A 27,403-nucleotide genomic window follows, 5' to 3' on the forward strand; every position below is an offset into this window, starting at 1 on the left:
CTATGCAAAAGTTTTATGATAAAAGCTTTCAAACTGTGTGATATCTTGGAATTTAAGCAGGCAGATTGATGGAGAAAACGGCGGATATAGGTTTATGATTATTCATTAAATTTTGATTCTAAACAATACTTTGTCTTTTACTATCAAGTATGCTCTCAAGACTCAGAGAGCATAAATTTTCAAGTAATCAGGGTAAATAATATATAGAATAGAACAATTAAATAGAAAAAGAAAAGTAGTACTGCAAGCTTCGTCTATAATATTTATTTATTTAATTTTATATATTTAGTATAATAAACGTTACAATATTCGTGTCAAAATTCCAATTAAATACAGAATAAAACAAAAAGTTCTCATCGAAATTATTTTCTTATCAACCTCAAAGCAACTCCCAATGCTTAATTACCGCAAGTTTACATGGTCTGCTCGATCGTTTGAACCTTAATAAATATATTAAATTGCATTTTTCATGCTTTCTTCTGCTTAATTTATTTTGCTTTAAAAATAGATAATGGAAAATTCCCATGATTAAAATTTTATTTTGGCATCTGAAGTTCACATAGCATCGCCATGATCAATCCATCATCATTGATGAAATTTCATTAATTTTTGTATTTTTATTTTTTAATTTTTTGTTTATTTTCTTTTGTGCAAACATTTTTGCGGGTAGCTAAGACACGACAGATCGATAATAACATGGACATAATTAGCGACAAGTGTGTGAAATTGAGTTTCTCAGTTAATGCCAATCATTGCGTGAAAGGCGATGCTAAGCGAGTGGGCGTGGCTTCTGAAAAAAAAAAAACACACAAAAATTTGCCTTTGAGGGCGTTGAGATAATCAATTGCAAGGCAGAAAAAATAGAGAAGTTTTTTTTTTTTTTTTTTGCAGGTGTAAAACGTGAGATATTAGAGATTAGATATATATACATATATAGCATAGAGTCTACCCAGAGGCCAAATCGAACAAGTTGTTAACAGCCAACAACAACGCCTGCTGTTTTTTGCTCACAGGTATTCCTGATCAGCTCCGTCAAATTAATGTGTTGAAAACGAAAGTTCAAGCGGTTGAATGAATGCTTTAAATATTTTTTGTTTTTTATTTTTATTTTCCCATTTTTGTTGTGAATCTTTTGCGAATGTCTTGGCTAATTAATCACTTTTTTGGAGCTGGTGACGCCCTTGTGATTAATTGCCAACTTAATTGAGCCAACATATATTTTGCCAAACCGATTCGAATGATCTGACAGCCAAATCATCGCTATCTATCTTTGAACTCTACTTTCCATTTTTGAAGTCAGCCAGTAGCTGGATCTGCTGTAAAAGTTCAGCACTGTAACGGGGGCGAGCGTTACAATACGCTGTTCCATTGACTCAGTCAGCGATATGTATATAAATATGTGTGTGATATGTGTGCTCTGTGATATATAAATAAAACAACACTAATTTCACTTTTAGCAAGTGACAGCGGTAAATGTTTATTTTAAGCACAAGTGTTAAACAAACAAAATACTAGAAGCTAAAAATGTTGTGAGAAGAACGAAGGCTGTAATACTCTAATGTTGGTAGAGGAAATATGGCTGATTGTATTGATGATATTTAGATATTTATATTTTTTGGGAGCCTTAGTAAAATGATTAAAAGTAAAAATTATAATTTTTATATATTTCTGGGGTAAAAAATTACATAAACTTAATATTAAAGTCTTGTCTCGAAAAGTCGAAAATCGCGATAAATTGATGAAATTCTATCCCCTTGAAAAATATTCGTTATCGATAATTTGAACTTTTGTGTAAATCGAAAAAAAAGATCTCATTGCCATTAGGAATTATCGAAATTCGACTGTATATTATAATATTATTCCAAGCGTCGGCAGAGAATCAATGTATATAGCTATGAGCCAACTATATAAGAACGAGCTTAGCTAAAAGTTATTGTAGTCAGCATCTAAGAGTTCTACATTTACTTAAACAAATTTATATATATCATGCAGAATGGTTATTCTGCGCAAGGAATTCACCACAAATAAGAAGCAGATTTTTATTTTGACTTATTTTCTCTCAGTTTTCCATCTCCAGTTCAATTCTTTAAAGCGCAGGCTTATCAAACAAGTCTGCAAAGAAATGATGATGAAAACTTAATAAAAGAAACGTTTGCAAATTCTTTAGCCGGCGAGTCCGTTGCAAACATCATGTGAAAGTTGTAATAACTTGAGCTAGGGCATAACAAGAAAAGAAACTACAGCGCATTAGAAATGAAAGTGAGCAGCAACAGCAGCAAGTACAAATATCACACACACACACACTCTGAAAATAATCGTTAACTAACTAATGTATGGCACGTTAACAAAATGCAAACATAACGAGCTTCGAATTGAGCCGCAGCCAACAATCCCGTTTGGCCGTTTTAGCAAAAGACGTCGACAATTTGTGTTTGCCTTTTTGATTAGCATCGATGTCAATGGCCCGGAAAGGGTGCGACTATATGTAGATATCCCCTTCGCTTTACACATATGATTTAATTTGGCTTTCAGCGCACTTACAAATTTAATTACGCAAATGTTATTCAATCGCACGAATGGGCGAAACTTTTGCCTAGGGCCCATGGCAGTCGCTGCTGCTGCTGCTGTTGGCTCTAACTAATTGCACTATTATTTCACTTGTAATTTTGGCATTTTATTATAATTTGATTTGCGCAACAACTTTCGTCTTCATTGCCTTTTCTAATGTTATTTGCACGGATTTGAATTTTTTTTTACATTTCATTTCATTTCATATTTTGCCCTCACATATTTTTGCACCTTTCACAGAATTTTTTTTTTTATATCTTTGCTTTTTTTACTTCCGTCTTGGCTCTTTTCTTCGGCCTTTACAATGTAATCATCTTTTTTTTTCATATATAATATTTTTGTGCGGCCATTTAATTGGCGAAAATTAAAAAGGGAAAATATTTTTATAGACTCGCCGACACTTTTGTGTAGGCGTCGCAGCTAAGGCAATTAATTAGAAAGCGAAACTTTAAATTTATTTAACAACAAACACAAAATATTAACAAAACAAAAAAGTGCACAAAACACTCGTTAGTGACCAAAAGAAAATGCCTAAATGAAGTTTTTTTTTTTTTAGCATTTGATTACGTTTATTTCTAGCCGTTAAATGATGGCTGTGACCGTAGTTGTCTTCTTTTATTAAGATTTAGATAAAGAAGTTGGCGTGTTTGCATCGTTTGAGATGCTGATAATTTGAGCTAAGAAGTAAACAGAAGTGAAGTGAAGTTGATTTGGGAAAGGAAGGAAGGAGGAAGTTATAATAGATCTATTTGGATAAGAAGCAAAAGGGAGTCAATTGGCAACCAAGTTGTAAGTGAGAAATTTAAGGTGAAGAACTCTACTAGGAGATATCTCTATAGAACAGCTATAGCTATTCATGATGTATGAGATAGAATAACAGCTAAATCAAAGCGGTATAGAGCTGTGTCTAAATAATTATGAATGCATTACTATCTGTTAGTCTAAATCAGCTTTGATAGCGTAGCCTAGAAAACCTAAGGGCTAGGCGCTCAATATAACCCATTCAAGAACTACTAACTTCGATTTGGAGACTCTGCTCCTTATCTGAAAATAATCCGAGGTTCAGTATAAATTCATTGGACACAATATGACCACGTTTTTCTTTGACTAAGGTCTTCAGACGGTTAAGAAACTATTCTTAAGCAGCCCTGGCCTACTCAAAGGCATTCAGGTTTTCATCATTACTCTCCAAAATAGTCCAGAGATCATAATCCATCAGCTTTATGTCTGCTGAACTTAAATATATAAGATTCTGAATCTGTCCAATTTTCGAAAAACCACAAATAAAAAACCTCTATCAATGCTCATAGAGCAAACACCCAATTATGGTTTTGTTAGCTTGATTGATTGGAAAGCTTCCTTCTGTGCATTTGTTATTATCAAGAAATTTGGACTTCCTTTCAAACTGAAGTGATAGAGTCATTTGTTATTGTTGCTAACTTCTTGTTGGCTTTCTAAAGCTGCTGTCATTTGGTAATGTCTCAACACTTGATCATCTTAACTAAATTACAATTATGACGCCCATATTGTAACATGAAAGGGAAACATTAGATACACCTGTAGACAAGCTCTACGCAGCGAATTCATTTGAGCTGCCGGCGCTGAGACGATGTGGGCAACGATTGTGTCTCAGTGTGTTTGTGTGCGTGTGTGTTCGTGTGTGTAGACTTAAGTACTTACAAATGTCGAAGATCTATCTATCAAGATTTAAGGGCCAGGCAAACCAATAATTACCGGATGAGCCGTAATTTCCTATGGGCTGCATTTTTCAAAATGATGCGATCAAATTAATGAACAGTTGCCCTAAAAAAAAAGCGTTAAAGAAGTTTTCAAGCATGTTGTTGGCTCTACTGTTTCTGCGATTGCATTGCCTGATATAGACATGGACCCATTGTCTTGGCTGTGCTCAGAACAGCAGCAATTGAGACGACTTGCAGCAGCAGCAGCAGCTTGTAGGCGCTGTTTACCTTGCCAAGTACCTTTCAATTGTTTTGTGGAGAAAGAAAATTCAGTTGCTTTTCGAACACTTGCAGAGTGGAACTTTCGTTTTTTTTTTTTTTTTATTCGGCTTACTTCTCGAGTGGCTGGCTGCTTCCTATAAATCTTTGCGGGCAGCAATAAAATTAAACAAAAAAAATATATATATATACAAAAATATTACAAGAGCAAGAGCATTTCCATTGTAAAGCTTGTCCAGAAGTTTGGGAAAGTTTAAAAACGTCGCTTGAAGACATTGTGCATGCGGGACACACAGCGACTGGAACTTGGTCATCTCTGTTTTTTGTCTCAGCCAAAATGAGAAAAAACGGCTCTTACCCACTCTTGACTGACATACACTCGCCCACTCGGCTGCACAGCATTTAATGATTCTGCTGTGATGTGCTTCAAGCTGCTTAATTGTGCAACTTTTCTATGGAAATTAAGTGCAAGATCTGCGCCGCAAGACTCAAATTCAGTTTCAGTTTCAGTTACTTCATCGCTTTCGTTTTTCTTCTTCTTCTTCTTCTCCTTTATATATTGTCTAGCGACTTTGGATCTGGTGGGAACTTTTCGTGTTACCCTCTCGATTTCAATGGCTAAATGAGGCTAACGTATAATACCCTTTAGTTATTTAAAAATGGCTTTGTTATTAATTTATATTAGACGCCGTTGAATGCAAATTTATGTTCGTTTTGTGATTTAACAGAATTATAATTATAATTATATGAAACTTGTATTTTTGAATGATTTGATATGGTTTACCTGATTTAATGTGTGTGGGTGATGAGAGAAATATTTTAATATAGATTTGTTTGGACTTTCTAATAAATTTTAAAGAATTTGAGAATCGCTTAGAAAGGCATACAGATTGTATTTATTTTTATTAGAATTTTTTTATATTAAAAATTCAAACCATATCGAATATAATTATATTTGCTCTCTGGAATTCGAAAAATGTCAGTTTCTAGAGCTCTTAGGTCTTAAAAGGCATTCTATACCTATTAATCTATCTAATCTAGTTAATAATCTATAATTCGTTTAAGGTCAATTAAAAACTTGAGCTATAAGCAAATGATTTAAAAACAATAATTTAATGTAACAATTTTTGAAAATCGCATAGAACGGCTTTTAGTCTTTTAATTATTTTTTAAATCTCTTCAAGAGCAGCAATTGCTTTATCTACTCTCAAATTTTGGTTGACGGCTTGATTTATTTTTGATTAAACAGTCTAAATAACAAACTATATATGTTGCAAAAATAAATCTGTGAATGATACAAAAAACTTATGCAAGCGAATTATAGCTATACAAAATTTCACTCGCTTACATTTTACATAAAAAGGCGACACCGCATATCTCACGTCACAATAAATGTAAACAAACTCATCAAGGTCCCGTAAAATATCAATCGAACTCACATGTTATACATCGGGTAAGATTCGTTTAACATCTGTATATATATACATTTGATTATAGTCTGAAAAGTGAATGCCAAACTCTGCACTTTCGCCAAAAATTATAAAGGTCTAGAGCTTAGTTTTGGCCATAGTTAGCTAATCCGCGATCGCCGGCGTCGGATCAATGTCCGCCAAAAATTTCTGGGCACGTTTCAATATTGTTGGGCAAATCGCATAATCAAAACACGCCCCAATCATTTACTAAAGAGCGTTTATTAGTTGCACGAATGTTGAGATCAGGCACTGTAATGCCTTGCACTGCACAATTGCATGTGAAAGTTCAGCCGGGCGACGTTGGTCAAGGAGCAGCATTACCTGGAAGAGTCGAGAGAGTCGTGATTGTAGCCGTTGATAATCGGAACACATGAGAGCACTGAGATCTCTGATGCCTGTACAAATTATGATATATGTTTGGCTGGCTGTTGGCCCTGCTGCTGGATCACTTGAGATTATCTCGAGTTGTTGCAGGTGATTCAAGTGGCCCGAAATGTGGCTCCCACACGCCATTAACCAAATGCAGCTGCCTGACCCGCGATCTAGCTGGCCCTCCTCCCCCCCTCGGCGTGAATCTCTCTGTCATATGCAAATGACCGAGTTTGGCCGAAAGCGAAAGTTCCATGACGAACGGGCTCATCGCAATGACGTCCACAACAGTAATTGCGGGGCGTTTATCATCGTGCTGACCAAAAACGATTTTTATTTTATTTTATTTTACTTTTGTTGTTGTGTTTGACCCTTGATGAGATATAACAAAAAGATAACTTTCCTAACTATGAGTTGGCGGGCAACTAAGAGGCTTTTAAATCTAATGATATTTTTTTTGTATATATGTAGATTATATTTATTTATTTCAGGCTTTATTTATATATGATTTTAAAACTGTTTAATCGAAAAGCAAAAGTTTTAAGTTTTAAGATTTATATTAATAAAACTTGATAATTATATTTACTTTCTTATTTATATATATATATATATATATATATATATATATATATATATATATTATATTTATTTTTTGATTTCAGATTTATACATAAAACTTAATAATTATATATATTTTATTACATATATTTCTTAACCTAATGAAATTTCCTTTTTTTAACTTCGTGCGTTTCCTATTCAAAAATCAATTTAATGTAATTTTCATGCGAATTATACAAGAAGTTTCATGTTTTTTCCAATTTCAACGACCCTCTATAGCCCACTAAAAGTAGCTGCAAGTTAAAACACTCAATATAAAACACGCCGATTGTTCGGGAGTTTTGTTTCTGCTACCTTGACTCGAGGTTGAGGTATCTGCCTGCTCGTTAACTGCCTGCTGCGCATATCAAATAATTTTTCTGTTCGTTTTCTCACTTAACGTATTCAAAATACATTTGGAAATTTGTCACTTGCCCAGCACTGCAAAGAAAGTTTTTTGTAAAATATTGAGCAATGTTGTTTCGTTTTTGTATTTTCGTATTTTTTTTTTTTTATACTCATTCACGAAAGTGAATCAGTATATTGGTTTTGTGCAATGTCCGTCTTGCTGTCCGTCCGTCTGTCCGTCTGTCCGTCCGTCCGTCTGTCCGTCTGTCCGTCTGTCCGTATGAACGCAATCTATTTCGGCGCTATTGAAGCTAGAGACTTGAAATTTGGAACACATACTCGTGTATATCTCCGATTTATAAAGTGTTAAAATTTTCCCGATCCGCCCACTAGGGGCGTGGCAAATCGGAAAATGCATTTTCCCATATACCAGAAATCATGTTTGTTGAAGAGCTAGAAAGCTGAAACTTGGTATGTAGGTCCGCGTTGACCACCCAAGATCACGAGCTATGGCGGATATATCTACGCCCATTGGGGGCGTGGCAAATCGGATAAAACTATATCTCCTAAAGTTGTAAACCTAGAATGCTGAAATTTTGCACGTCAGCTAATGGTATGATTCTATAAAGTCTGAAGATAAATTATAAGTCTACGCCCGTTAGGGGCGTGGCAAATCGGACCTGAAGATATAGTGATTTTTAAAATTCTCCTATATTTTGGACACTATTGATGGCAGAGACCTCAAATTTTGTATATATACTCGGACTGATCACCCAAGACCAAAAAGTTTTGTCGGATATATGTCCGCCCACAGGGGGCGTGGCAAACCGCAAAAGTTTATATCTCCTAAAGTATAATAGCTAGAAGCTTCAAATTTGGATAGTTGAGTTACTGGTAGCCTCCTCTATCGATTCCCCAAAAATAATTTTTACGCCTCTTTAGGGGCGTGGCATATAGAAAAATACCCTGTAATTTTCACATTTTTTTAGGGTAAGCATTCAAACTTTGCAGTTAGGGTAACGTTATCTCTTTCTAAAAACTGACCAAAAATGAGGTGTCTACGCCCAGTTGGGGCGTGGCAAATCGGAAAAACCTGTATATTCTACAGTATTAAAACGAAACTTAACTACTAAATTGTTGATGGGATGTGAATGAGTATTCCGCAGTCGGTAACGCCCGACTGCAACGTTCTTACTTGTTTTTCGTTAGTTTTGTTTTTATTATTATTCCTTTGCGGCCGATCATATGCGGCGCCTGCCAAATAATGCTGACTCGTTGCCAAGCTTATGGGGTATGCGGTTTGAATTTAAATCGTGCACTTAATGAATAATGTGTGAAGTTCGGCAGTTTTATAGCTTTTGTTTTATGGAGAGAAATGTAAATCTGTAAAATAAAATGATGGAACTTAATATGATAATAGGAAATTGCGATACATGTAGAATGTTTTGAATGATAATTTAAGAAAAATTAGTCTTTTTTTTTATCATTTCTTTAATGCTGTTCTTCCGTGTATCATAATTAATGCCTTTGCATAATAACAATACAGCTCATAAACTTCCAGCTGTTTTAATGCTGGTTGAATGAAAACAGTAGCTGGCCAATAAAACAAACAGTAGGTGGCGCTAATAGAACTTCATTAGAAATTTTCAATTATGGGCTTTATGATGAAAATCATAAAAAGACTATGCAAAATGAAATTCAATTTAAAAATAATTCGAAATTTATTAAAATATATTTGCCAATATTTTTTTTTATATAAGTAATACTGAAGCATAAAATAACATAAAAAATAATCTGTAAAATATTATATTGACTTTTAATTCAATTCAATATAATTTTTCCAATTTTTTGTTATATACTATTATAAAAATACTTAAGTATAAAAAAATAAACATCTGCTCTTGCTTTGGAATGAATGCACTTTGTATAAAATTGAACAATAGATGGCGCCAATCCATTTTTATTGAAAAGCCTAAAAGTAGGCAATATTTTTTACGTTTATCGTTGTCGCTGTTATGAATGAAAATTAATTTTTGAGACTTAAATTTTAACTGAAACTTTGCTTTATACTAAAATAAATTTTTTAATAAATTAAATTTAAAATACATGTTTCCAAAAATAATTATTTGTTTTTGAGAATGGAAATAAATAAATTATTAAAGATTGTACAAAAAAAAAAAAAACATTTTTTGGTCTTAATGTTTAGCTCAAAAAAAAAAAAAAAAAAAAAGTATTTCCTTTTTTATTATTCAACTTTTATTGTTAAAAAAATAAAAACTGTAAATTTTTTTTGCCAGTTAGAAAATGAAACAATGTAGAGCTTGTTTTAAACATTTTAATTGAATTAATTTGTTGTGCTTTTAAATAAATAATTACAATACGCATATTAAATTAAATTACAATAGCTTCTTTTCTAAATTGTTTTTTTGTTGTGTGTTTTTTTTTTATTATTATTATTTATTTTTTGTTAAAAAACTTCGTGAAAAAGAAGCGCCTAATCAAATGCACTACATCGAGTAGAGCGATTTGTCAAATTTCTATTAAATAAACTTACAAGCTAAATAATGGTTATGCAATAATTTAGAAAATTATATACAGAGCAAAAGGGAGGGAAAATAAATTAAAATGTTCAAATGAGTCGTCAACTCTGGGTTTTTTTTTTTTGTTAAATATAAAATCATTTTCAGAAATGAATAGTGTAACAAATGGACCTAATTTAAGCTTTAGTTTCTGCTATTGTGTCTGTTGCTTGAATTGTTGCAAATGTGGTGCAGTGTGGTGCAGAAAATGATAATTAATTTGAACTGAAATCGTTGCTTGGGTTATGCGCTAGACTCGATGTGGATGATAGGAGTGCGTGCCCATAACCAAAGAACGAGTTCGAGTTTGAGTTTGAGTTGGGTTGAGTTGAGGACTCAGTTCACGATTTGGATATCGTGTGCGGATTTGCTGGGCATTCGCTAAGGATTTAGGCATAATACAGCGATCAAGACTACGATGCGACTAAAATTGTAGAATCTGATTGATCCAGTCTCGGAATTCAGAGATGCGCGTGTAAACGCCTGGCTGATTAGCCTCCGCACAGCCGATGCCCCACGAGATGACGCCGCCCAGATGAAAGCGTTTATCCGACTCGCGCTGCAGCACCATGGGGCCACCAGAGTCACCTGAAAAGTGAGTGAAATCCAATTAGTTGCTGCCATAAATCACATATGCATTCATATGTAGGTATGTGTGTATGCGTGTGGGTGTGTTTGTGTATATATGCTCAAGTTTACCTTCACATGAATCGTATCCGCCCTTCTTCCAGCCGGCACAGATGAATATGTGCGGTATGTGCTCAATGTAACCCGCTGAGCGGTACATCGACTCACAGATGGTATTGTTGATGACAGGCACAGCCACCTCCTGCAGCACGCTCGGCAGTGGGCCATCCTCGTAGAGGCGACCCCAGCCGGTGACAAAGGCCGTCTGTCCAATAAAGTTCTCATCGCTGTCGGGCACACAGACGGGTATGATATTCGGCTGGAACACTACGGGCTCGTAGAATCTTAAAGAAAATTGAGAAAAATATGATCAAAATAAATAGTAAATTTTGTTAAAGAATTTGCATTGTTTTTCGCACTCACCTGAGCAGCGCCAAGTCGTATTCGAAGGTGCGCGGATCGAACTGTGGATGGGAGGCAACAATTTGCACACGTCGCTCCTGGAAGCCATAGGGCTCCTCTTCCTCAGCCAAATCGTATTCGCCCAGACGTAACAGCAAATCAGAGGGTGGCACACTGAAAGAGCAGGGGGCGAACGGGCCGCGTTGGTGTGTTCGTATAAAAACCGTCTTTATCAGTCGAGTTTGAGAGGCACTTACTTGTCAACGCAATGCGCGGCGGTGATTGCCCAGTTCTCGTTGAGCAGCGCTGCGCCACACTTGTGCAGATAGGTTGAGGTGCGCCATTGGCGCAGGGATATCTGCCATGGCCAGCGGCCGAAGGCAGAGTTTGCGCCGCCAACGATGCGCGGCTCGGGGAACATGCGACGGCCGCAGACTGCAAAGGAAAAAACGAAACAAAATAATAATGAAGAGATGGCAGGGGATTTTTAATAGGCGAGCAGGTCACAATTAAAGTAATGGCCAGAACAACAACAATAACAACAACAGCAACAACAATAGCAACAACGGCAAAAAAGTGAAGCCTTTAAAACATTTTAATCACTACAACAGGCACTCAGTCATCCAGACGCATGCAATGTAATATGCTTTGGCCAACTCTTTTGGCGTTGCTCTTGTCTTGGCCAGGCCTTGACTTTGGCCAACAGTCAACGGCCTACTTTATGAGCTGCAGCCGACTCGTTTCGTGCATCAAGATATTGCCAAGCTGCTCTCGCAAATCGGTCAACGGGCTTCAAACCAACCAAGCAACGAGCCATGCAGAGAACCACTCCTGACTCATTTTATGCTCACAGGCTCCAGGAGTGGCGAGTGGCAAGTGGCGAGTGACGAGGGGCGTGGCGTGGGGCATGGAATGGGTTAGCAATCGGACAATCGACTAAGCAGGCACGATAAGCGCAGACAACGTGACCCAGGCGGCACAATGACCGCAACGCCAGTCATTATTGTAAATTATTGCTGTAAAAATTGCCATGGACATGAGTTGTTCTTCTTGGGGCAGTAAAAGCCGCGCTTTGCTTTCTAGACACGCTGATGCTCCTGTGCAGCAGCATCCCTGCAACACACACACACACACACACACACACATACGGCCGAGTTGAGTATCATTCAGTCAGACATAAAGTTCTTACTCAAGGCCAATGTTCAGCCTTCAAATTGAATTTAATGGCCACGCATCTTTGTCTTATGGCCAAAGTCTGGTGTATTAATAGAACTCTTCGCTCTGCAGCAAACTAGTTTCTTTTTGTTCTTCATATTTGTTCACAAGCTATACGCTTCAAAATGGGGTTTATTGGCTAGTATAGAAGGCTGGAGCATCTCATTTGCATGATAAGGATGCGAGTTGAAGCGAGCTCTAATCTTTCTTTTATTCTACAAGATTTTACTTATTTTTTTTTTATCAAAATATATCTACGCTTATTATGTGCATTATTTATGTATTCTACAAGAAAGATCCTAGTCAACTATATATTTTTATATGTTTATTATAAATTTATTTATTTTTTTTAAGATTTTAGTTGTATACATTTTATATACAATAATAAATTTCTAAACAAAAATCTTAAAAAAAAAAAATGTAAACAAATTTATAAAAAACATTTAATTTTATGTAGTTGACTATGATTTTTTTTTATAAATTTCTAAGCAACATATAAATTTATATATTAAATTTTATTTTTTTTTTTTAATATTTTTGAAACTTTTTTTTTTTTTTGTATATATATTTATATATTTATAATAAAAACCCCAAACAAATTATTATAATATAATAAATGAACTCAATTGAGGTGTCCAGGAATTTTTATGCAAGAACTATGGAATATTGATTTAAACCTGACTATATGTGAAAAGTCTGTTCAATTCCATATTTCTATATATCATCTAAAGCCAACTTTCTCTACAATATCATTATTTGAAATTTATTTCTCGTTTATATAAATCTGAAAATAAAATATAAATATTATAGCCATATAGAAAACCTAGGGCCTATAGTCTTCGCCTAGCCAGCTTCAATTTTTTTTCTCATTTTTCCTATTTTTATTCTTTGCTCTGGCTGTGCATCAATGAAGAAGCAATGCCTGTTGGACTCACCTTCGCGGTAATCGACGCCCTCCAAGCCAGTGGCAGGCGCTACAGTCGTGTTGCCAGCTGCATCGATTGTCGTTGTATTCGGCTCCTCACCGCTGTAATCCGTTGTGGTGGTGCTGCTGCTGCTTGACTCGCTGCTTGAATCTGTGTAAGACGACGTTGAGGATACTAATTCCAAGCGTTCAGTTGTTGTTGTTGTTCTTGTTGTGGTTGTTGTTGTTGGTGTTCTCGTAGTCGTTGTTGTTGTTGTTGGGGCTGCTGTTGTTCTTGTTGGTGGTGCATCTGTGGTTTTGCTTGTTACAGTTGTTCTTGTTGTGGTTGTTGCTGTTGGTGTTGTTGTCGCCGTTGCTGGCGTTGTTGCCGCTGGCCTGGGCGGCTTTGTGGTTCTATGCGGCTTGCTAGTAACCATTGTCTCCATCTCCTCCTGACTCTGACCCGACTCGGAGTTGCTGCCGCTGCCACCGCTGCTGGTGCTGACGCTGGTGGCCACCGAGATAACCACCTTGTCTGTGGCGCTGGGCGTTGCTGCAATTAGAGTTCGATTCATGTTTTATCTTGCATTTGCCACGTTCTACCTGCACCACTTACCTGTGCCAGCGCCCGTCGTCTTGTTGTTGTACAACTCGGGCAACAAAGTGGGCAACGGCACCCAATCTCCGGCCGATTGTCCTGGCTGCCAATCGCTGCTAATGGTTGCATTCGTAATGGGTTCCGCTTCAACATCTGTCCAGGTGATCAGACCTGGTTTTTTGGTGGTGCTAACACCACTTGTTGCTGTTGATGTTGCTGTTGTGCCAATTGTTGTTGTTGGCTTTGCTGGCAATTTGGGCGCTTCGGTTGTGAGCAGCGGTGCAGCGGTTGTTGTTGTTGTTCTTCTTGTTGTGGTGGTTGGCGCTTCTGTGGTGCTGGTGGCTTTTGTTGTATGTCGGCGCGTGGGCTTGGGCGTGGTTGTTGTTGTTGTTGTAGGTGTTGCTGTTGTTGTTGTGCTGCTGCTGCTCGCTGGTTTTTTGGGCCCCGTTGTTGTTGTTGTTGCTGTTGTGTGGCTGCTGCTGCTGCTGGTTGTTATTGGTCTGCGCGTAACTTTAGGGCCTGTTGTTCCGGTGGTTGTTGTTGGTATCACGTCAGCCAGCACCACGGGCACCTTGACTATCTCGCCCGTTGGCTTTGGCTTCGGCCTGGGCGCCAATGGCAGCTTGGTGGTTGTTGTTGATGCAGGTGTGCCCGATGTGGTTGCTGTCGAGGTGGTGCCAATAGTGCCGGTGGTGCTGTTAGCTGGCTTGCGAACGGGCAATGTTGTTGCTGTGCTGCTGGTGGTGGTGGTGCTGCTGCTGCTGTCGATTGGCTTGCGCGTTGCTGTTGTTGTTGTGTTTGCGGCGACTGTTGTTGTTGTTACCGGCTTCTTGGTTGGCGCTGGGCGTCTGCTAGACTGCGGCTTGTGAGGTTTTGGCGTTGTGGTGCGCAGCGGTGGTGTTGGACGCGCTGTTGTTGTTGTTGTCGTCGTCGTTGTCGTCGTTGTTGATGCAGCTGTGGTTGTTGGTGCTCTGGTGGTTGTTGTCCGGCTTGTTGTCTTGGCAGCGGTGCTGCTGCTACTGCTACTACTGCTGCTAATGCCAGCGGTGGGCCTGCTGTATCGCCGAGTGGTTGTCTCGGGTAAGCGATTGGTGGGTTCGGTGGCAGATGGCGTGGTTGTCTCCACAATCTGGAAGGTGACAAACTTGCTCGGCACTGTGGTGGTCTCAATGCGCTGCTCCAAAGCTGGCCCAGTGGTTAGCATTGGTCGCGTGGTGGTGGTGCGACGACGATGCGGTTTCACAGTGGTTGTTAGCTTAGCTTCTTGATTGGGCTTTACTGTGGTGCGCACCACAAAGTGCGAGTTCTTGTGGGTGGTGTGCGCAGTGCTGGGGCGACGCGTCGAGCTGAACGAGTGGGTCGTACTGCTGTCCGAAGTACTGCCACTGCTGGTAGTGCTGCTGCTGGCACTGGTGCTGGTGGTGCGCACTGGCTTCAGGCTGCTCAAATAACTCTGAGTGACATTCTTGAGCAGTTCGCTGGCTGTGTTTTGCTGCTGCTGATAGTTGTGGTGGTGCGTGGTGCTGCTCTCAGTGGTAAGCTTGAAGAGAGTGCTCGTGGGCAACGTCGTGGATTCGTGAGAGAAATGCGAAATTGTATTCTGATCGATGCTATTGTCGCTTATCTCCGGTGCAAACAGCGAAGCCTCCTCCTGTGAGGGAAGAGAGAGTGAGAGAGAGAAAAGGAGGGCGAGAGAGAGAGATAGTTTGTTGTGTGGTTAGTCGATTATGCTAATTATAGTGCTTGCAGCTGCGCACTTACCTTCATGGCGCAACACGAGCCAAAGTAGAAGCGATCGATGCAGGTGCCCAAGTGCGTGCCATTCTGCTTGATGCAATCGATGGCAAACATGCAGACGCCCGAGCGTCCCGATTTGCGCACTATGCACGGCAGATGGCGTATATTGCGACCGGATTGAACTGCAAGGCAAAAGGGAAATGTTTATTAATAATGAGCTGAATGATAATCAGAAGAAGTATGAAGAAGGAGAATATAAAGATTAAGAATTCATATATTTTGTGCAGTCTCTTCTTTGGAAGAGAGTTAAATGACTGAAAAATTGAGACCTATATACGTACATATGTTTGATTTATTGGACTGAGATTTTTTTTTTGGTAGTATAGTATCGCTATTTTTATGAACACAGGTGTGTAACGATCTCTATTTATACTAACTAATACTAACTAAAGCTGACGCATAAACGAAATTCTATCTTTCTCTCTCATTTTCTCTATCTCTCTTTCTCACCCTCTCTCTCTCTCCCTCTAGAAAAAATCTAACGTAAACATTTCCCATACACCTTAACTACTTTGAAGTACAGTCTCTAATATACTCCAACCGACTCTAGCAATATCTTGTTTAATTTTTCTTTGTTTTTTTAAGTAATTATAAATTTCGCTCAGTGCATGATTCAGAGTACGACAATTGCATGACAAAATTAAATTAAATGCGAGTTTTGCGTTTTGCTCTGTATTCCTATTTGCTATTCTGATGCTCCAAGTCGTTTCCGTTTGTTTGGGGCGATTAACGCCAATTTAAGGCAAACATTTACCGTTAGGCAAGCCGTTATAGCAAGTGAAAATGAAGTGGCAACAACAAGGCAAATAGAGAGAGAGAGAGAGGGAGAGGAAGATCGGTTTAGCTGAAGGGCGGCAGCTAGGCACGTTGAGACAACAACAGAACAGAACACTAACAACATGTACAACAGTAGCGTTATTATTATAATTATTATTATTATTATTATTATTATTATTGTGCTTTTTATTTATTTATGAATTGCCACTTTAAGAATGAACAGCGAGTCGCAAGTATTTTGTAATGGAGCCAGCATTCTTTGAACTTATGTAATTGCAGACGACACTTCAAAGAGGAAGACGCACGCAGAGACAGTGTGTGTGTGTGTGAGAGAGAGAGAGGGCGAAACGAAAGACTTGAGCAACGAACTCGGCGCCCCATGTGAAGAACCTTTTGTTTGCAGTACGCACACGGTCATAAATAAAGCGACGCAGCTTGCGAGCTGCCGCCGCAGCTACCATGTCAGGCATCGCGTTAAGCTCAAGTTAGTTGGCATATAAATTTTCGCGCGATTTACTCGTGTTTCAATGTTAAAGCCAGAAGCACTGCAGCAGCCTGAGCAGCCTGAGCAGCGCTGAGCTCTGCTGTGCCTGGCGTTTATTGAACTTTAACTGTAAAGCTGATGTATACAAAAGTTTATTGGTTATGCAATTAACACGAAATGCTGATATATTGTATGAGGCAGCGCAAAACAAATGACTTAAGACACGAACTGGCCAAGAACTCGACAAAAAGCCAAAAACCGAAAAAAAACAAATGCCGGCCCAACACACACACACACATACGCATACATATTTCAGATTATATATTTTGTAGTCAAAACTTTGTCACGTTTCATAGACAACGCATGGCAGCGCAGTCAGCGTCGTCGTCGCCGTCAGCGTTGGCGTTGCCGTTGGCGTTGGCTCAGCTTTTTCTTTAGCTTCTTCGCCTGGTTCTGCTGCTGCTGCTGTTTGCATTTCGTTTTGTGGCTTTTTGGGTCAACAGCTTAGCATATGTTTTGCTAGCCACTCGCGAAGCGACACGAACAGCCTACCAAGCAGCCGATCAGGCAGCCAAAACCAACGGGCCAGCTAAACCTCTCGAGCTGGGGGCCCAGACCCGCATTGCAATGTCGAAAATTCGTTTTTGGCATGCGAATGACGACGAGCCACATTTTCTTTGGGGGCAACTCGATCGTGGCGGCTATTGAAATTGGGTCAGGCGCTGACCTCAGCGTAGGCGTGGTACGAAGTGTTAGAGGCGCTGAGAATGAGTTCATGGCTGACATTGTTTTTCTTCTTCTTCTTCTTATATATATATATTTTTATTTATTTCCCTTTCACTTGGCGTCGATTTACTTTCCGCTTTCTGCGCCGCATCTTGCCAGATACAAGATAAACATATATACATATACATATACATTTATATACTTCTTTTTTTTATTATTATTGTGTTCGTTGTTGTTATTGTCTTTTGGTCCATTGCGAGTCATAAAAATGAAATGCCTGCCACCTTGACGCAGCCACTGGCAATGGCTTGTTGTTGTTGGTGTTGTTGTTGTTGTCTGGCACACGCTTTCTTGCGGCTGCGCTGCTGGCTTATTTTTATGGCAACATTCTTTGATGGTTGACCTCAATTGCTTTTGCTCGCTGACGTTTGCCCGTTTGCCGGCATTGCCAGTTTTGGCTCACTGTTTGCTTTTGCTCAGCCAAGAAAGTTGTCTGTGTGTGTGTTGTTTGGTAGTTTTATTTTCAAAGCTCTCGCGATCTGTGAACTGTGATGCTGCTGTAATTGCCTCAAGCTCTGCTTACTGCCCATTGCCCATTGTTGGCGGCAAATTGGCAGCTGTCGCTGGCTAACACACATCTTATGAAGAGGAAGTGCTAATAGCATCTGAGTTTGATTCTTAATGGCTATGACCCAATTAAACTACGCTCAATACGCAACGCTTGTCGCCGCTCTGCATCATTAATTTTGATTACTTTCATTTGAGACGCCACAAGAGACCAGCGAACACATGAGAGCAGCCCGAAACTATTGGCCATTTGCTCAGAGAGAAAAAAAAAAAACAAGTTTGTGTCTTCAGTCATTCGTTTTTTTTATTATTTTGGCAATCAAATCTGATGGCGCTCAGTTGCTACCAATTCTGGTTCTAGCACAGAAATGAACATGACCAATGGCCATTAACAGCCTTCTGCTCGCTGCTGAGCTTAAGTTTTATGCCAGAGTTTAGTTTTCCCAAAGTGCCGAAGTCGTGAATTTTGATGGCATAGAAGCAAAAATTTGGATTACACTACTTAAGCTGCTTTCTAGATGGCAAGCATTGGCTAATGTAGCTCTTCACATTTATTTATATGGAGTAATATTTGATGGGTTAAAATAGTTGCAAAATATTCCTTAAAAATCTTTCTAGCTGTTTGAACTAAAAAATATAGTAAAAATATAAAATAAATCAATGAAAAAAAAATTCCTTTAAGAAATTTATAAGTTGCCTAGATCGGTTCACTATATTACATAGAGAAACCCCTTGAATTAAAATCTCTCTTTTATCTATGCATCTTCTTGTTCAAGTAAAATTCATTTTATATGCTCTACCTCCTGCTGTAGAATTTTCACAAAATTGCATATGCTTTTGTTTCATTTCATTGTTTCGAAGAAGCGCGTCCCATAAATATGAAAAGAGAGTATTCCAGCAAAGAGATTTTTTATTTAATAGCCTACGTGAGAGAAAGTGCTTGAGTTCTGGGGAAAACCTGTCAACAGGCGCTGCTGACAGAGTGGCTCAGCCCCAGCCTCAGCCTCAGCGTCAGCTAACGTGATGTCTTTATACGCCACGTCTCTTGAGTGATTCCAGTGAAATGCTGCCAAAGCTGGCCACTTGGCTGGCTGCTGCTCAATTTGACAGCTTCATAATTATCTGGCTACTTACACTGCGCTAAGCTGGGATTATCCACAAAAACGGGGCTGGCCTCTAGCGCCGGCAGCAGCAGCATCAGCAGCAGACTGCCCAGCGCCAGGATGACGATGATGCTGCTGTTCGTAGTGCTGCTGTTGATCAATGCGGGCTGGGCTGAGCTGCTGCTGCTGCTTTTGCTGCTGTTGCTGTTGTCGTCTGCTCCACTTTTGCTTGCCATTGTCGTGGTATCTCTAGCTCGGTATCTGTATTTGTTAGTCAGCTGCTGCTGCTGCTGCTGCAACGCACCCATCTGCAAATGGAAAATAAACATATATATATGAATCATTGCGGCAAATGAATGTGAAACGTTTTACGGCCCTGATCCGTATTCAAATTAAAACTAAACACGGAATTTCTACCGCTCAGTCATGGGCACGGCAAATATAACAAGAAAAACAACAAAAGCAACCACAACAACAAAAACATTCAGGCAAGTGCGTAGAAGTTTCTGTGGATGACTCAAACTCTTCATGTAGGTGAAAGTCGTTCGTTTCGAGTGACTTGCATATGCAAAAACCAAAAAAAAAGGAAGGAAAAAATTTTGAAATAAAAAAAAAAATGAGTAAATAATAACAAACGTCTAGAAGCAAAGAAAGTCTTTCTACAGCTTAAAGCACTTAAGTTACGCTTCAGAAGTTATCTAACAATTGTGAGAAAATATATGCAGAGAAGTGTGAAAGAACTTTGCTTAGGAGAATGAAGAGTTTTTAGATTTTAGATTTGAGTGGAGATGGTGGAGTGATTTAGTAGAGAAATTGGTGTGGTCATTTTTGCCTAAGGTTTCCATATATAAACTATGTTGAGAAACTTTGATTAGAGTGATGCATATATATTATTTATAGAGATGAATGTATGCTTGATATGTGAAAAAGGAAAAAGAATGCAGACTTATTTGGTGAATGTATATCTGCATATGTGCCCAATCTTCACTTTTTCAATTATTATAATATTTTATACGCATGAAAAAGATCTTAATATCTGACTATCATTGTATTTTTATGGGATCTTGAGGGATATCATATGCAAAGAATGATGTCAACAAATGCATTTAAAAAGATTAAATTTCCACTAAACTCTCTTCCTTCCAACACATGTTTACTTGAGTAAAACTAAACTATTCTAATATATAATAAATCTAATTATTTAACAATATAAATACATTTCAATTAACAGTCCTTAGATCTAAACTAACAATACAAATGCCAATCTATATCAACTTGAGTTTCACCAAAAAACAAATACAAAGAAAACGCAACAATAGTGCAGCATGACTAACTAAAAATGCCCTTGGCTAAAACAAGAGAAAAAAAAAAAAAAACTGTATAGCAACGCAGCGAAAAGAAATTTGAAATGAAGCTTGCAAATAAAAAGGTTAGGGACAGGTATGCGTATGTGTAATTTAACCACCTGGGCAGGTAACATTGTTTCAGCGGCTGCTGTTATCGAGTGTTTAGTCATGCCCAAAGCAGCCGATGGAAAGCAAAAGTGTGTGTGTGCGTAGAAAGCGCACAACAACGTGCTAATGGGCAGCTCGATATACTATATAGGTATACCCACATATATGCCCAGCATAAGCGGGAACTACAAGTTGTATAAGCGTTTATATAACTGTACAAAGTGCAAACGAGTGTGTGCTCACAAATGCTGCAACTGGTTCTCAGTGCGTTAAAGTTCAAGATACGACTAATTGATGAACGGGTGATGCTGCTGCTGCTGCTGCTGTTGCTGCTGCTGCTGCTGTTGCTGCTGAAGAAAGTTTCAGGCATGACAAATGTACAGATATGATGACATAAACTGTAACAATCAAAGAAAGCGCAACAAAAGAAGAAATGTAAACGGCGGGGAGGTAACTCAATATAGACTCGCTGATGATGAGTTGACTGAATCTAACTGGAATTGGTAACGAACCGAAGGCGGCCCAACCTGCTGATGAGCAGCATTTGGCTCACACGCTGTGTGTGTTTGTTGCCTTTGGCGACGTTGTTTTCATTGATCCGTAAGCAGCAGCAGCAGCAGCATTAGAAGTTAGCTGTATGTGCGTCCCTCGCTATCTCTCTCTCTCTCCCACTCTATCCTGCTCTCTTTTTGTTACTCATCTGCTCACACGCTCGTCACGATCTGCAGCGCTGAGCAATTCGCTGTCGCGCTGCGTTTGTTTGGAGCGTTTTCTTTAACCAACAAGAACAACAATAACAACAACAAGAACAACAACTACTGCTGCTGCGACGGCTGCTGCTGTTGCTCGTGTTCTTAGGAGCTGCGTTGCGTAATACGGTCATTGACATTGGGCCAGAACCGTTGCCCGCAGCTTAAAGGCATTTTATATATTTTTTAACCGCATGCGGCTTGTGCAAAAAAGGTGTATATAATGCCATAAAATGTTGTTTAGCTTAAATATAAAAGTCTAAAACAACAAACATAAAAAAATACATTTCATATGTTTCAATACCTGTTTATATACCCTGTAGAAAGGGAATAGTATAGAAATTTTAAAATTTTTTTCTAAATTGATTTTCAAGAAATGTAAATTATTTGTAATAATTAAAATTTCGGTCTAGAGAACTTCCTACGTTTAATATTTGTTCATAGGTATATATAAAAATTTTCTATGAATATACGTATATAAAAATTTAATTAATCTAGAGAGCAAGCGTACAAAATTGATTTAAATCTATAAAAAAAATTACAAATTTAATATAAACTTCTAAATGCTTTCAAATCTATTAATTTAATTAATTAATTTCCAAAATTTACTGATACATTATTTGTTGTTAATGGCAATTAAATGATTCTTCATAAATTTAATGAGAATATCTTAAAATTGTAGGATGCGCAAAATAGAAAATGTATTTGCACTAGATATATTGTAGTAGATCTTTGATATCTAATAGAATATTTGTCTGATTTGTGATATAGTTCTACTCAAGAAATAGATTTAGTTTACCATGGAATAATATAAAATCATGATGTTTGCCTAAGCATAATTTCTAATTACTTTCAGAACGTTTTAGGAACTCATCAGTTGTCCATGCAAACGATGCCGCTAGGCTGGCCCAAAGCGCTCTTGTTCTTTATGCTGGCATTTGGTTCGCTAATGGGCGTTGTCTTATGAGCAATTAAATATAATTTAAGCGATCTCCCATGAGAAGCAGAAAGAGATGCAAAGAGAGCGAAAAAACCAGAACGGAAGCTATAAAATATATCCGCATGAACGCAATGCTGATTGCTTTTAATTAGGTGTCAGAATCGGCAGATAATTGCAGTTGAGCTCGCCAGATCAAAATAAAATTGGTGGGATTTGAGATGAGAGATTTGAGTTATCACCGAGCAAACATCTCTCTCACATACACACACACACACACTCACAGGCAAATGGCTTTTGTTTAGTCGCTATGCGAACGAACGGCTTTTTGTGTATTTGGGTCACGTTCTTGGCTTGGCCATATAGATATCAGATGCGTGTAATTGTATTCGCGTTCCATTTCGAGAAATGTGCAAATTAACATGAATTTTGCGGCTACTGTCGATAAACCAGTCGTCGGAATGGCAGACAGGCGGACAGCCGGCGAGCGGACACGTGAGTAGCTGAGAATATTGTTAAAGTGGGTCACACACAGATGATTTGCATGATTGTGGGTTCTTTTTTTTTTTTATTATTATTATTGAATTGAGCTGGAGAGCTGCTGAGCGGCTGAGCAGCTGAGTAGGCGTTGCCTGAAAACAATTAAGTAATTTCCACCTGGGCAAATAAAAATTTGATGTTTATTTCCACTCGACATGTTAAAAGTGAAATTACAAGCTGATTTTATTTATTTTTTCTTCTTTCTTGGGAACTTTTATTTTGTGTGTTTGGACTTTTATTAAAAAGTCATTTGTATGTATTTTAGTGCTTGTGTGTGTGTATAACACTTGCCTTAAATAAAAGCGAAAGCCACACAAATTGTACTTTTTTATAAGGCAGCTCTTCTTTCCCTCTCTCTCTCTCTCTCTGTCTCTGCTAGCATATGAATATATATGCATATACACATATACATATATTTATATATAGACAACTTTATTTGTTTAAAAGAAAAGTGAAATGCATGCAGAAAGCACAATATTGTCACATCAAATTAGCCAAAAAGCGTAGAAGAAGAAGAAAAATGAAAGAGTGAAAGAAGAGGAAGCAGGTGAACAATAGAATTATGCCATATGATGTTTGGTAGAGCGCACATAATCAGAAACCAGAAGTGCGTCCACTTTTGCTGCTGCGACGCTGCCTTCAACTTGGCTTTCATTTCTGTGGCTGGTTACCAAAAACGGCTTTGGAGAAATTTTGAATGGGTTTGTCAGTCTTTGTGCGACTATGTGTGTGTGTGTATGTGCGTCTATATAATGTATGCTGTCTATTGCTAGCTGCGGGATGCGGGAGTTCATTAGTTCAGTTAGCTCTAGAAAGCCAAGTCGAAAGAAGCACAAAATGGAAAAAACACTTGTTGAATGCCTTGGCCAAAACAAAAGACTTAAGGCACAAACTTGCAAACGACAAAATTTCTCAATTGCAGCGCAATTTATTGTAATTAAGATGGGCGGGCGTGCAGGAGGCAGCGTGCTCTTCTGCAGCTGTAACTGGAGCTTGAGCAGCACAAGATGCTGCTGCTGCTGCTGCTGCAACAGCATCTGCTACAAGAGGCAGCCACTTCTTGTCTCATGCTGGCAAAACCAGAATAAGCTGAAATGCAAATAATGCTCAAGGCGCTGCTGTGGCTGCCACAAATGGGGGGAGTTCGCTCAGTGGCCACAGCAGTTGAAGCCTCTGCATTTTAGACCAAAGTCAAAGTCAAGCGACAGCAACAACAGATGCAACAATAACAACAAGACGAACAGCTAGCAGACCAGTTCCAAAAAGAAGTTTTTGCTCTTGTGTCTTGTTGGCTCCTGCTGATGCTGTTGCGGCTGCTGCTGCGGCTGCTGTGGCAATTGAAACACTTGCCGCTGTTGTTGTTGTTCTTGGTGGTGCTGCTGCTTTGATTGTTGTTGCTGTTATTCTGGTTGTTGTTGCTTTTAAGAGGAATTTCAATAAAAATTTGCAGCGCAAGGCAACTTTTGCTTTGGACTCGTTTGGCTTTGGCCGTTGATCAAAATCAAGGCGCTTGAACTTGTTGTTGCGCCTCTGCTCTTGTTTTGCAGCAAGTTGATGGTGCTGCTGCTGCTCCTGCTGCTGCTGCTGTTGCAGTTAGTTGCAGTTATGCGCAACTATTGTGTGTGAGTGTGTGTGTGTGGGTCTAATTGACTTGTACGTGGTAGAAAGTGCGGCGCAGCTACTTAACACACGCACACACACTCACATACAGCAAAGGGGCGCGCGTATCTGACGGATGCGTATCTAAAGATTTGTTTTTCCCTGGTTGTTGTTGTTGTTACTGCTTTATCTTTTGCATTTACTTGCGTGTATTTTCGGCTGTTTCTTTGTTGTTGTTGGGTTTTTTTCTTTGTTTTTACTGTAGTTTAAACTTCACTGGCAACTATTTTGGGGTCATTTCTTTTAATTTGATGCCGCACTGTTATTATTCTATGTTTTTGTTGGCATTATGTTTCTCTTAGCTCTTAAATCTTCGTACGGCTTTTTGTTTTGTTAGTTTCTTAAATATGATTTTTTATTTTTTTTATGAGTTTCTTCACTTTTGGCTTTTGTTTGACACTCACGCTGCTTGTATTCTGAGCTTTCGTTGATTGCTCTCTCCGTCGCTCGCTCGCACAGGCTGCCTTTTGTTTTGAGCACACGAAAAAATATATATATCAAGTTAATATATATATTTATATGATATAAAAAAGGAAGGAAAAAAAACTGTTGGAAATTTGTATACGCGATGCCGGGCTTTGTGTTGGGAAAGGATTGTGACTTTTGTTTACTTTGCCTTTTTCGCTATGCAGCTACGCACTGGCCAAGCCAATTTGAGGCCAATAACTGAAGTTCTATAGGCTCTCTGATGGACACTCACGCGCACTCACACATACACACACGCGCGCGCGATATGAACACAGGCACGCACTCACACACACACACGCTCACACACACGAAATCGACGTAACCGAAGGCGAAGCAAGTCGATGCCGAAGAGGAGCCAAAGACCGCGTTGAGTTGCGCACGTCTGGAGAGAAGCGCGCATACAAAAGATCCACACGCCAGTCGAAGTCAGCCAAAGCCAAAGACACAAACTCCGACGGCAGCGTTGGCGTCGCAGTCGCAGTCGCTGCGCTGCTGTTGCTGTTGCTGTTGCTGTTGCTGCTGCTGCTGCTGAGATTTTGCGACTGCGCTGCGAACGGCGCTGAAGAACGACAAAGCAAAATTGGTAGTAGCTATAGAAGCAACACACACGCACACACATATATATAGAGGGGGGCACTTGCGCATATAGAGAGCCACAACATGTGCGCATGCGTAGCCGGGCGATGCCGGCGTCGACTGCGGCGGCGACTGCGACGCTAGTTAGAGCTTCGCGCATAACGGTTTCCATTAAGGCCAGTTCACAAAATGGTGAGAACAACAAACGCTAGGTGGCTGTGGTGGTTGTTGTTGCTGTTGCTGCTGTAGCTGTTGCTTATTCAAATGAACAGTCACACACATGCACACACACACACGCTGGCGCACTCTCTCGCTGCTCTCTTGTTGTCACAGCCACAGCCACAGCTGATTGGCGGCATTTGTATGCGACGACTGCGGCTGCGGCAGGGCGGCGGGGCCATACAGCCTGAAGTTTGGGGTTAACAGCGCTTTCACATTAAAATAGCAAGAAGCAGCGACAACAACAACAAAAACAACACAGCGCAGTTGTTAACTTGGGAGTCGCTCGCTGGCTTTTTCTTTAATATATATATGTATGTATATATATCTTTTTTGGTGTGTGGTGCAAATGAGTGGTGCTCACACAGCCTGTCGCCATTCTTTGTTCAGCTAACTGACGCGCTGTGTGTGTGTGTGTGCGTGTATTGTTTGTGTTATAATTTATGCACGTCTTCAGGTTAAGAAAGTCAAACTTTATTAACGCTGCTGTTAGTTATCTCTCTCTGTATGTGTTTGTGTGTGTGTGTGTGTGTGTGTGTGTGTGTGTGCATACCTGTTTATGCTGGCGGCTGATAAGAGTTGTTAGCAATTTGGCTGCACTTGTTGCTAATTATGTACCTGACTATAAAAAACACGCACGCACACACACACACACACATATAGAGAGTTATGCTAATGCATTTTGAAGCAGCTTTAAAGCAGTTTGTTTATGTTTATACTTAGCCAACTTGCAGCTTAATGAACCGCAACAACAACAACAACAGTAACATGCATAATCAATCACTTAAATCAATTTCGTTTAATAGCACATCATTTGGCATAGGTTTATCTAATTAAAGCGCGGCTCATATCATTTTATGAATATTATATTTCTTGATCGTTTTGTATTCTTAGTTTTGTTTATAAATTAAGCAATCGACGCACAACAAACGCTTTGAACTTGAGAGACCTTGACACTGGCGCTGCTTCACAGCGACTGAGCGCAGGCCCAGCCAGCCGCAAGCAGGCAACAAGTTGCGCCCAGTTGTCCAGCGCTTTGGACAAGAGGAGCAACAAACAACGGCAGAAGTCGAAGCCAGGCAGAGGCAGGCAAACAAGCAACAAAGAAGTGGAATTCATTTGTTGTGGATGCCAAGAGCACAAGAAGCGAAAGAGAGTGTGTGTGTGAGAGAGAGAAAGAGAGAGAGAGAGAGAGTGGCAGAGAAGCTGTGCCTGATAAGCCACGCTGAGTCAAGCGCTTAATTAGCCAAACTTGTGTTGATTATGTTATTTGATTTGATTTTCTATAAAACTGTTTACCGAAACACACACACACAAACACAATGCACGCTGCTGACTGCTGCCTCATGCCGTTCGGCTGCCACAACGGAAGTTGCATCATTAGAAATTCTGAGCATGCCTCATTGTGGCTCACCTGTTTGTCGCCCGCTTGCCACATTTTGTGTTGCACTTGCGCTTCTGGGAAGATGTGATTGCTGCCTGCCGCGTGTTTGCTTTCATTTAGCTGCGGCTGCTGCTCCTATTTCTATTTATCTTTTCTCCCTTTCGTTCTTATCATGATTCCGTGTTATTTGTTTTTCTTAATATTTGATTTTGAATCTGCCGCACAAGCTGTTTAAACTGTGTAAATATTTCGTAGAGCTGCCAACTTGTTGTGCAGGCTGTTGAGAGTAGAGCAGCGAGATTTTTATGACCGCTCAAAAGTATGCA

The 27,403-nt window shown here is 39.3% G+C and overlaps 1 protein-coding gene across 6 annotated transcripts; it reads right to left on the reverse strand.

The window, feature by feature from the left end:
- Positions 1-9,633: 9,633 nt before the first annotated feature.
- Np (serine protease notopleural) lies at positions 9,634-26,722 on the reverse strand. Of its 6 annotated transcripts, none has more exons than XM_089470194.1 (10): positions 26,618-26,684; positions 24,835-24,894; positions 19,123-19,399; positions 15,399-15,556; positions 13,656-15,288; positions 13,071-13,592; positions 11,178-11,355; positions 10,942-11,094; positions 10,591-10,862; positions 9,634-10,479 (listed from the first exon to the last, which is right to left on the reverse strand). In XM_089470194.1, the coding sequence occupies exons 3-10, from the start codon at positions 19,397-19,399 to the stop codon at positions 10,316-10,318; spliced, it is 3,357 nt and encodes a 1,118-aa protein (XP_089326320.1). In that variant the 5' UTR covers positions 24,835-24,894; positions 26,618-26,684; the 3' UTR covers positions 9,634-10,315. The 6 variants fall into 6 exon arrangements, with proteins under 6 accessions (XP_089326320.1, XP_089326323.1, XP_089326322.1 ...); XM_089470197.1 differs by having other exon boundaries at positions 24,574-24,894; positions 26,618-26,649; XM_089470196.1 differs by lacking the exon at positions 26,618-26,684 and adding an exon at positions 25,047-25,440 and having other exon boundaries at positions 24,574-24,894.
- Positions 26,723-27,403: the final 681 nt, after the last annotated feature.

This window comes from Drosophila arizonae, chromosome 5 (assembly GCF_054131065.1).
Source record: "Drosophila arizonae isolate 15081-1271.41 chromosome 5, UAZ_ARI_1.0, whole genome shotgun sequence".
Taxonomy (NCBI): Eukaryota; Metazoa; Arthropoda; class Insecta; order Diptera; family Drosophilidae; genus Drosophila; species Drosophila arizonae.

Coding starts and splice junctions, on each gene's coding strand:
- Np (XM_089470198.1), bottom strand. CDS start 19,399: ATGGGTGCGTTGCAGCAGCAGCAGCAGCAGCTGACTAACAAATACAGA. Junction 15,289..15,398: donor GCTCGTGTTGCGCCATGAAG/GTAAGTGCGCAG, acceptor CTTCCCTCACAG/GAGGAGGCTTCGCTGTTTGC. Junction 10,480..10,590: donor CGGATACGATTCATGTGAAG/GTAAACTTGAGC, acceptor CTCACTTTTCAG/GTGACTCTGGTGGCCCCATG.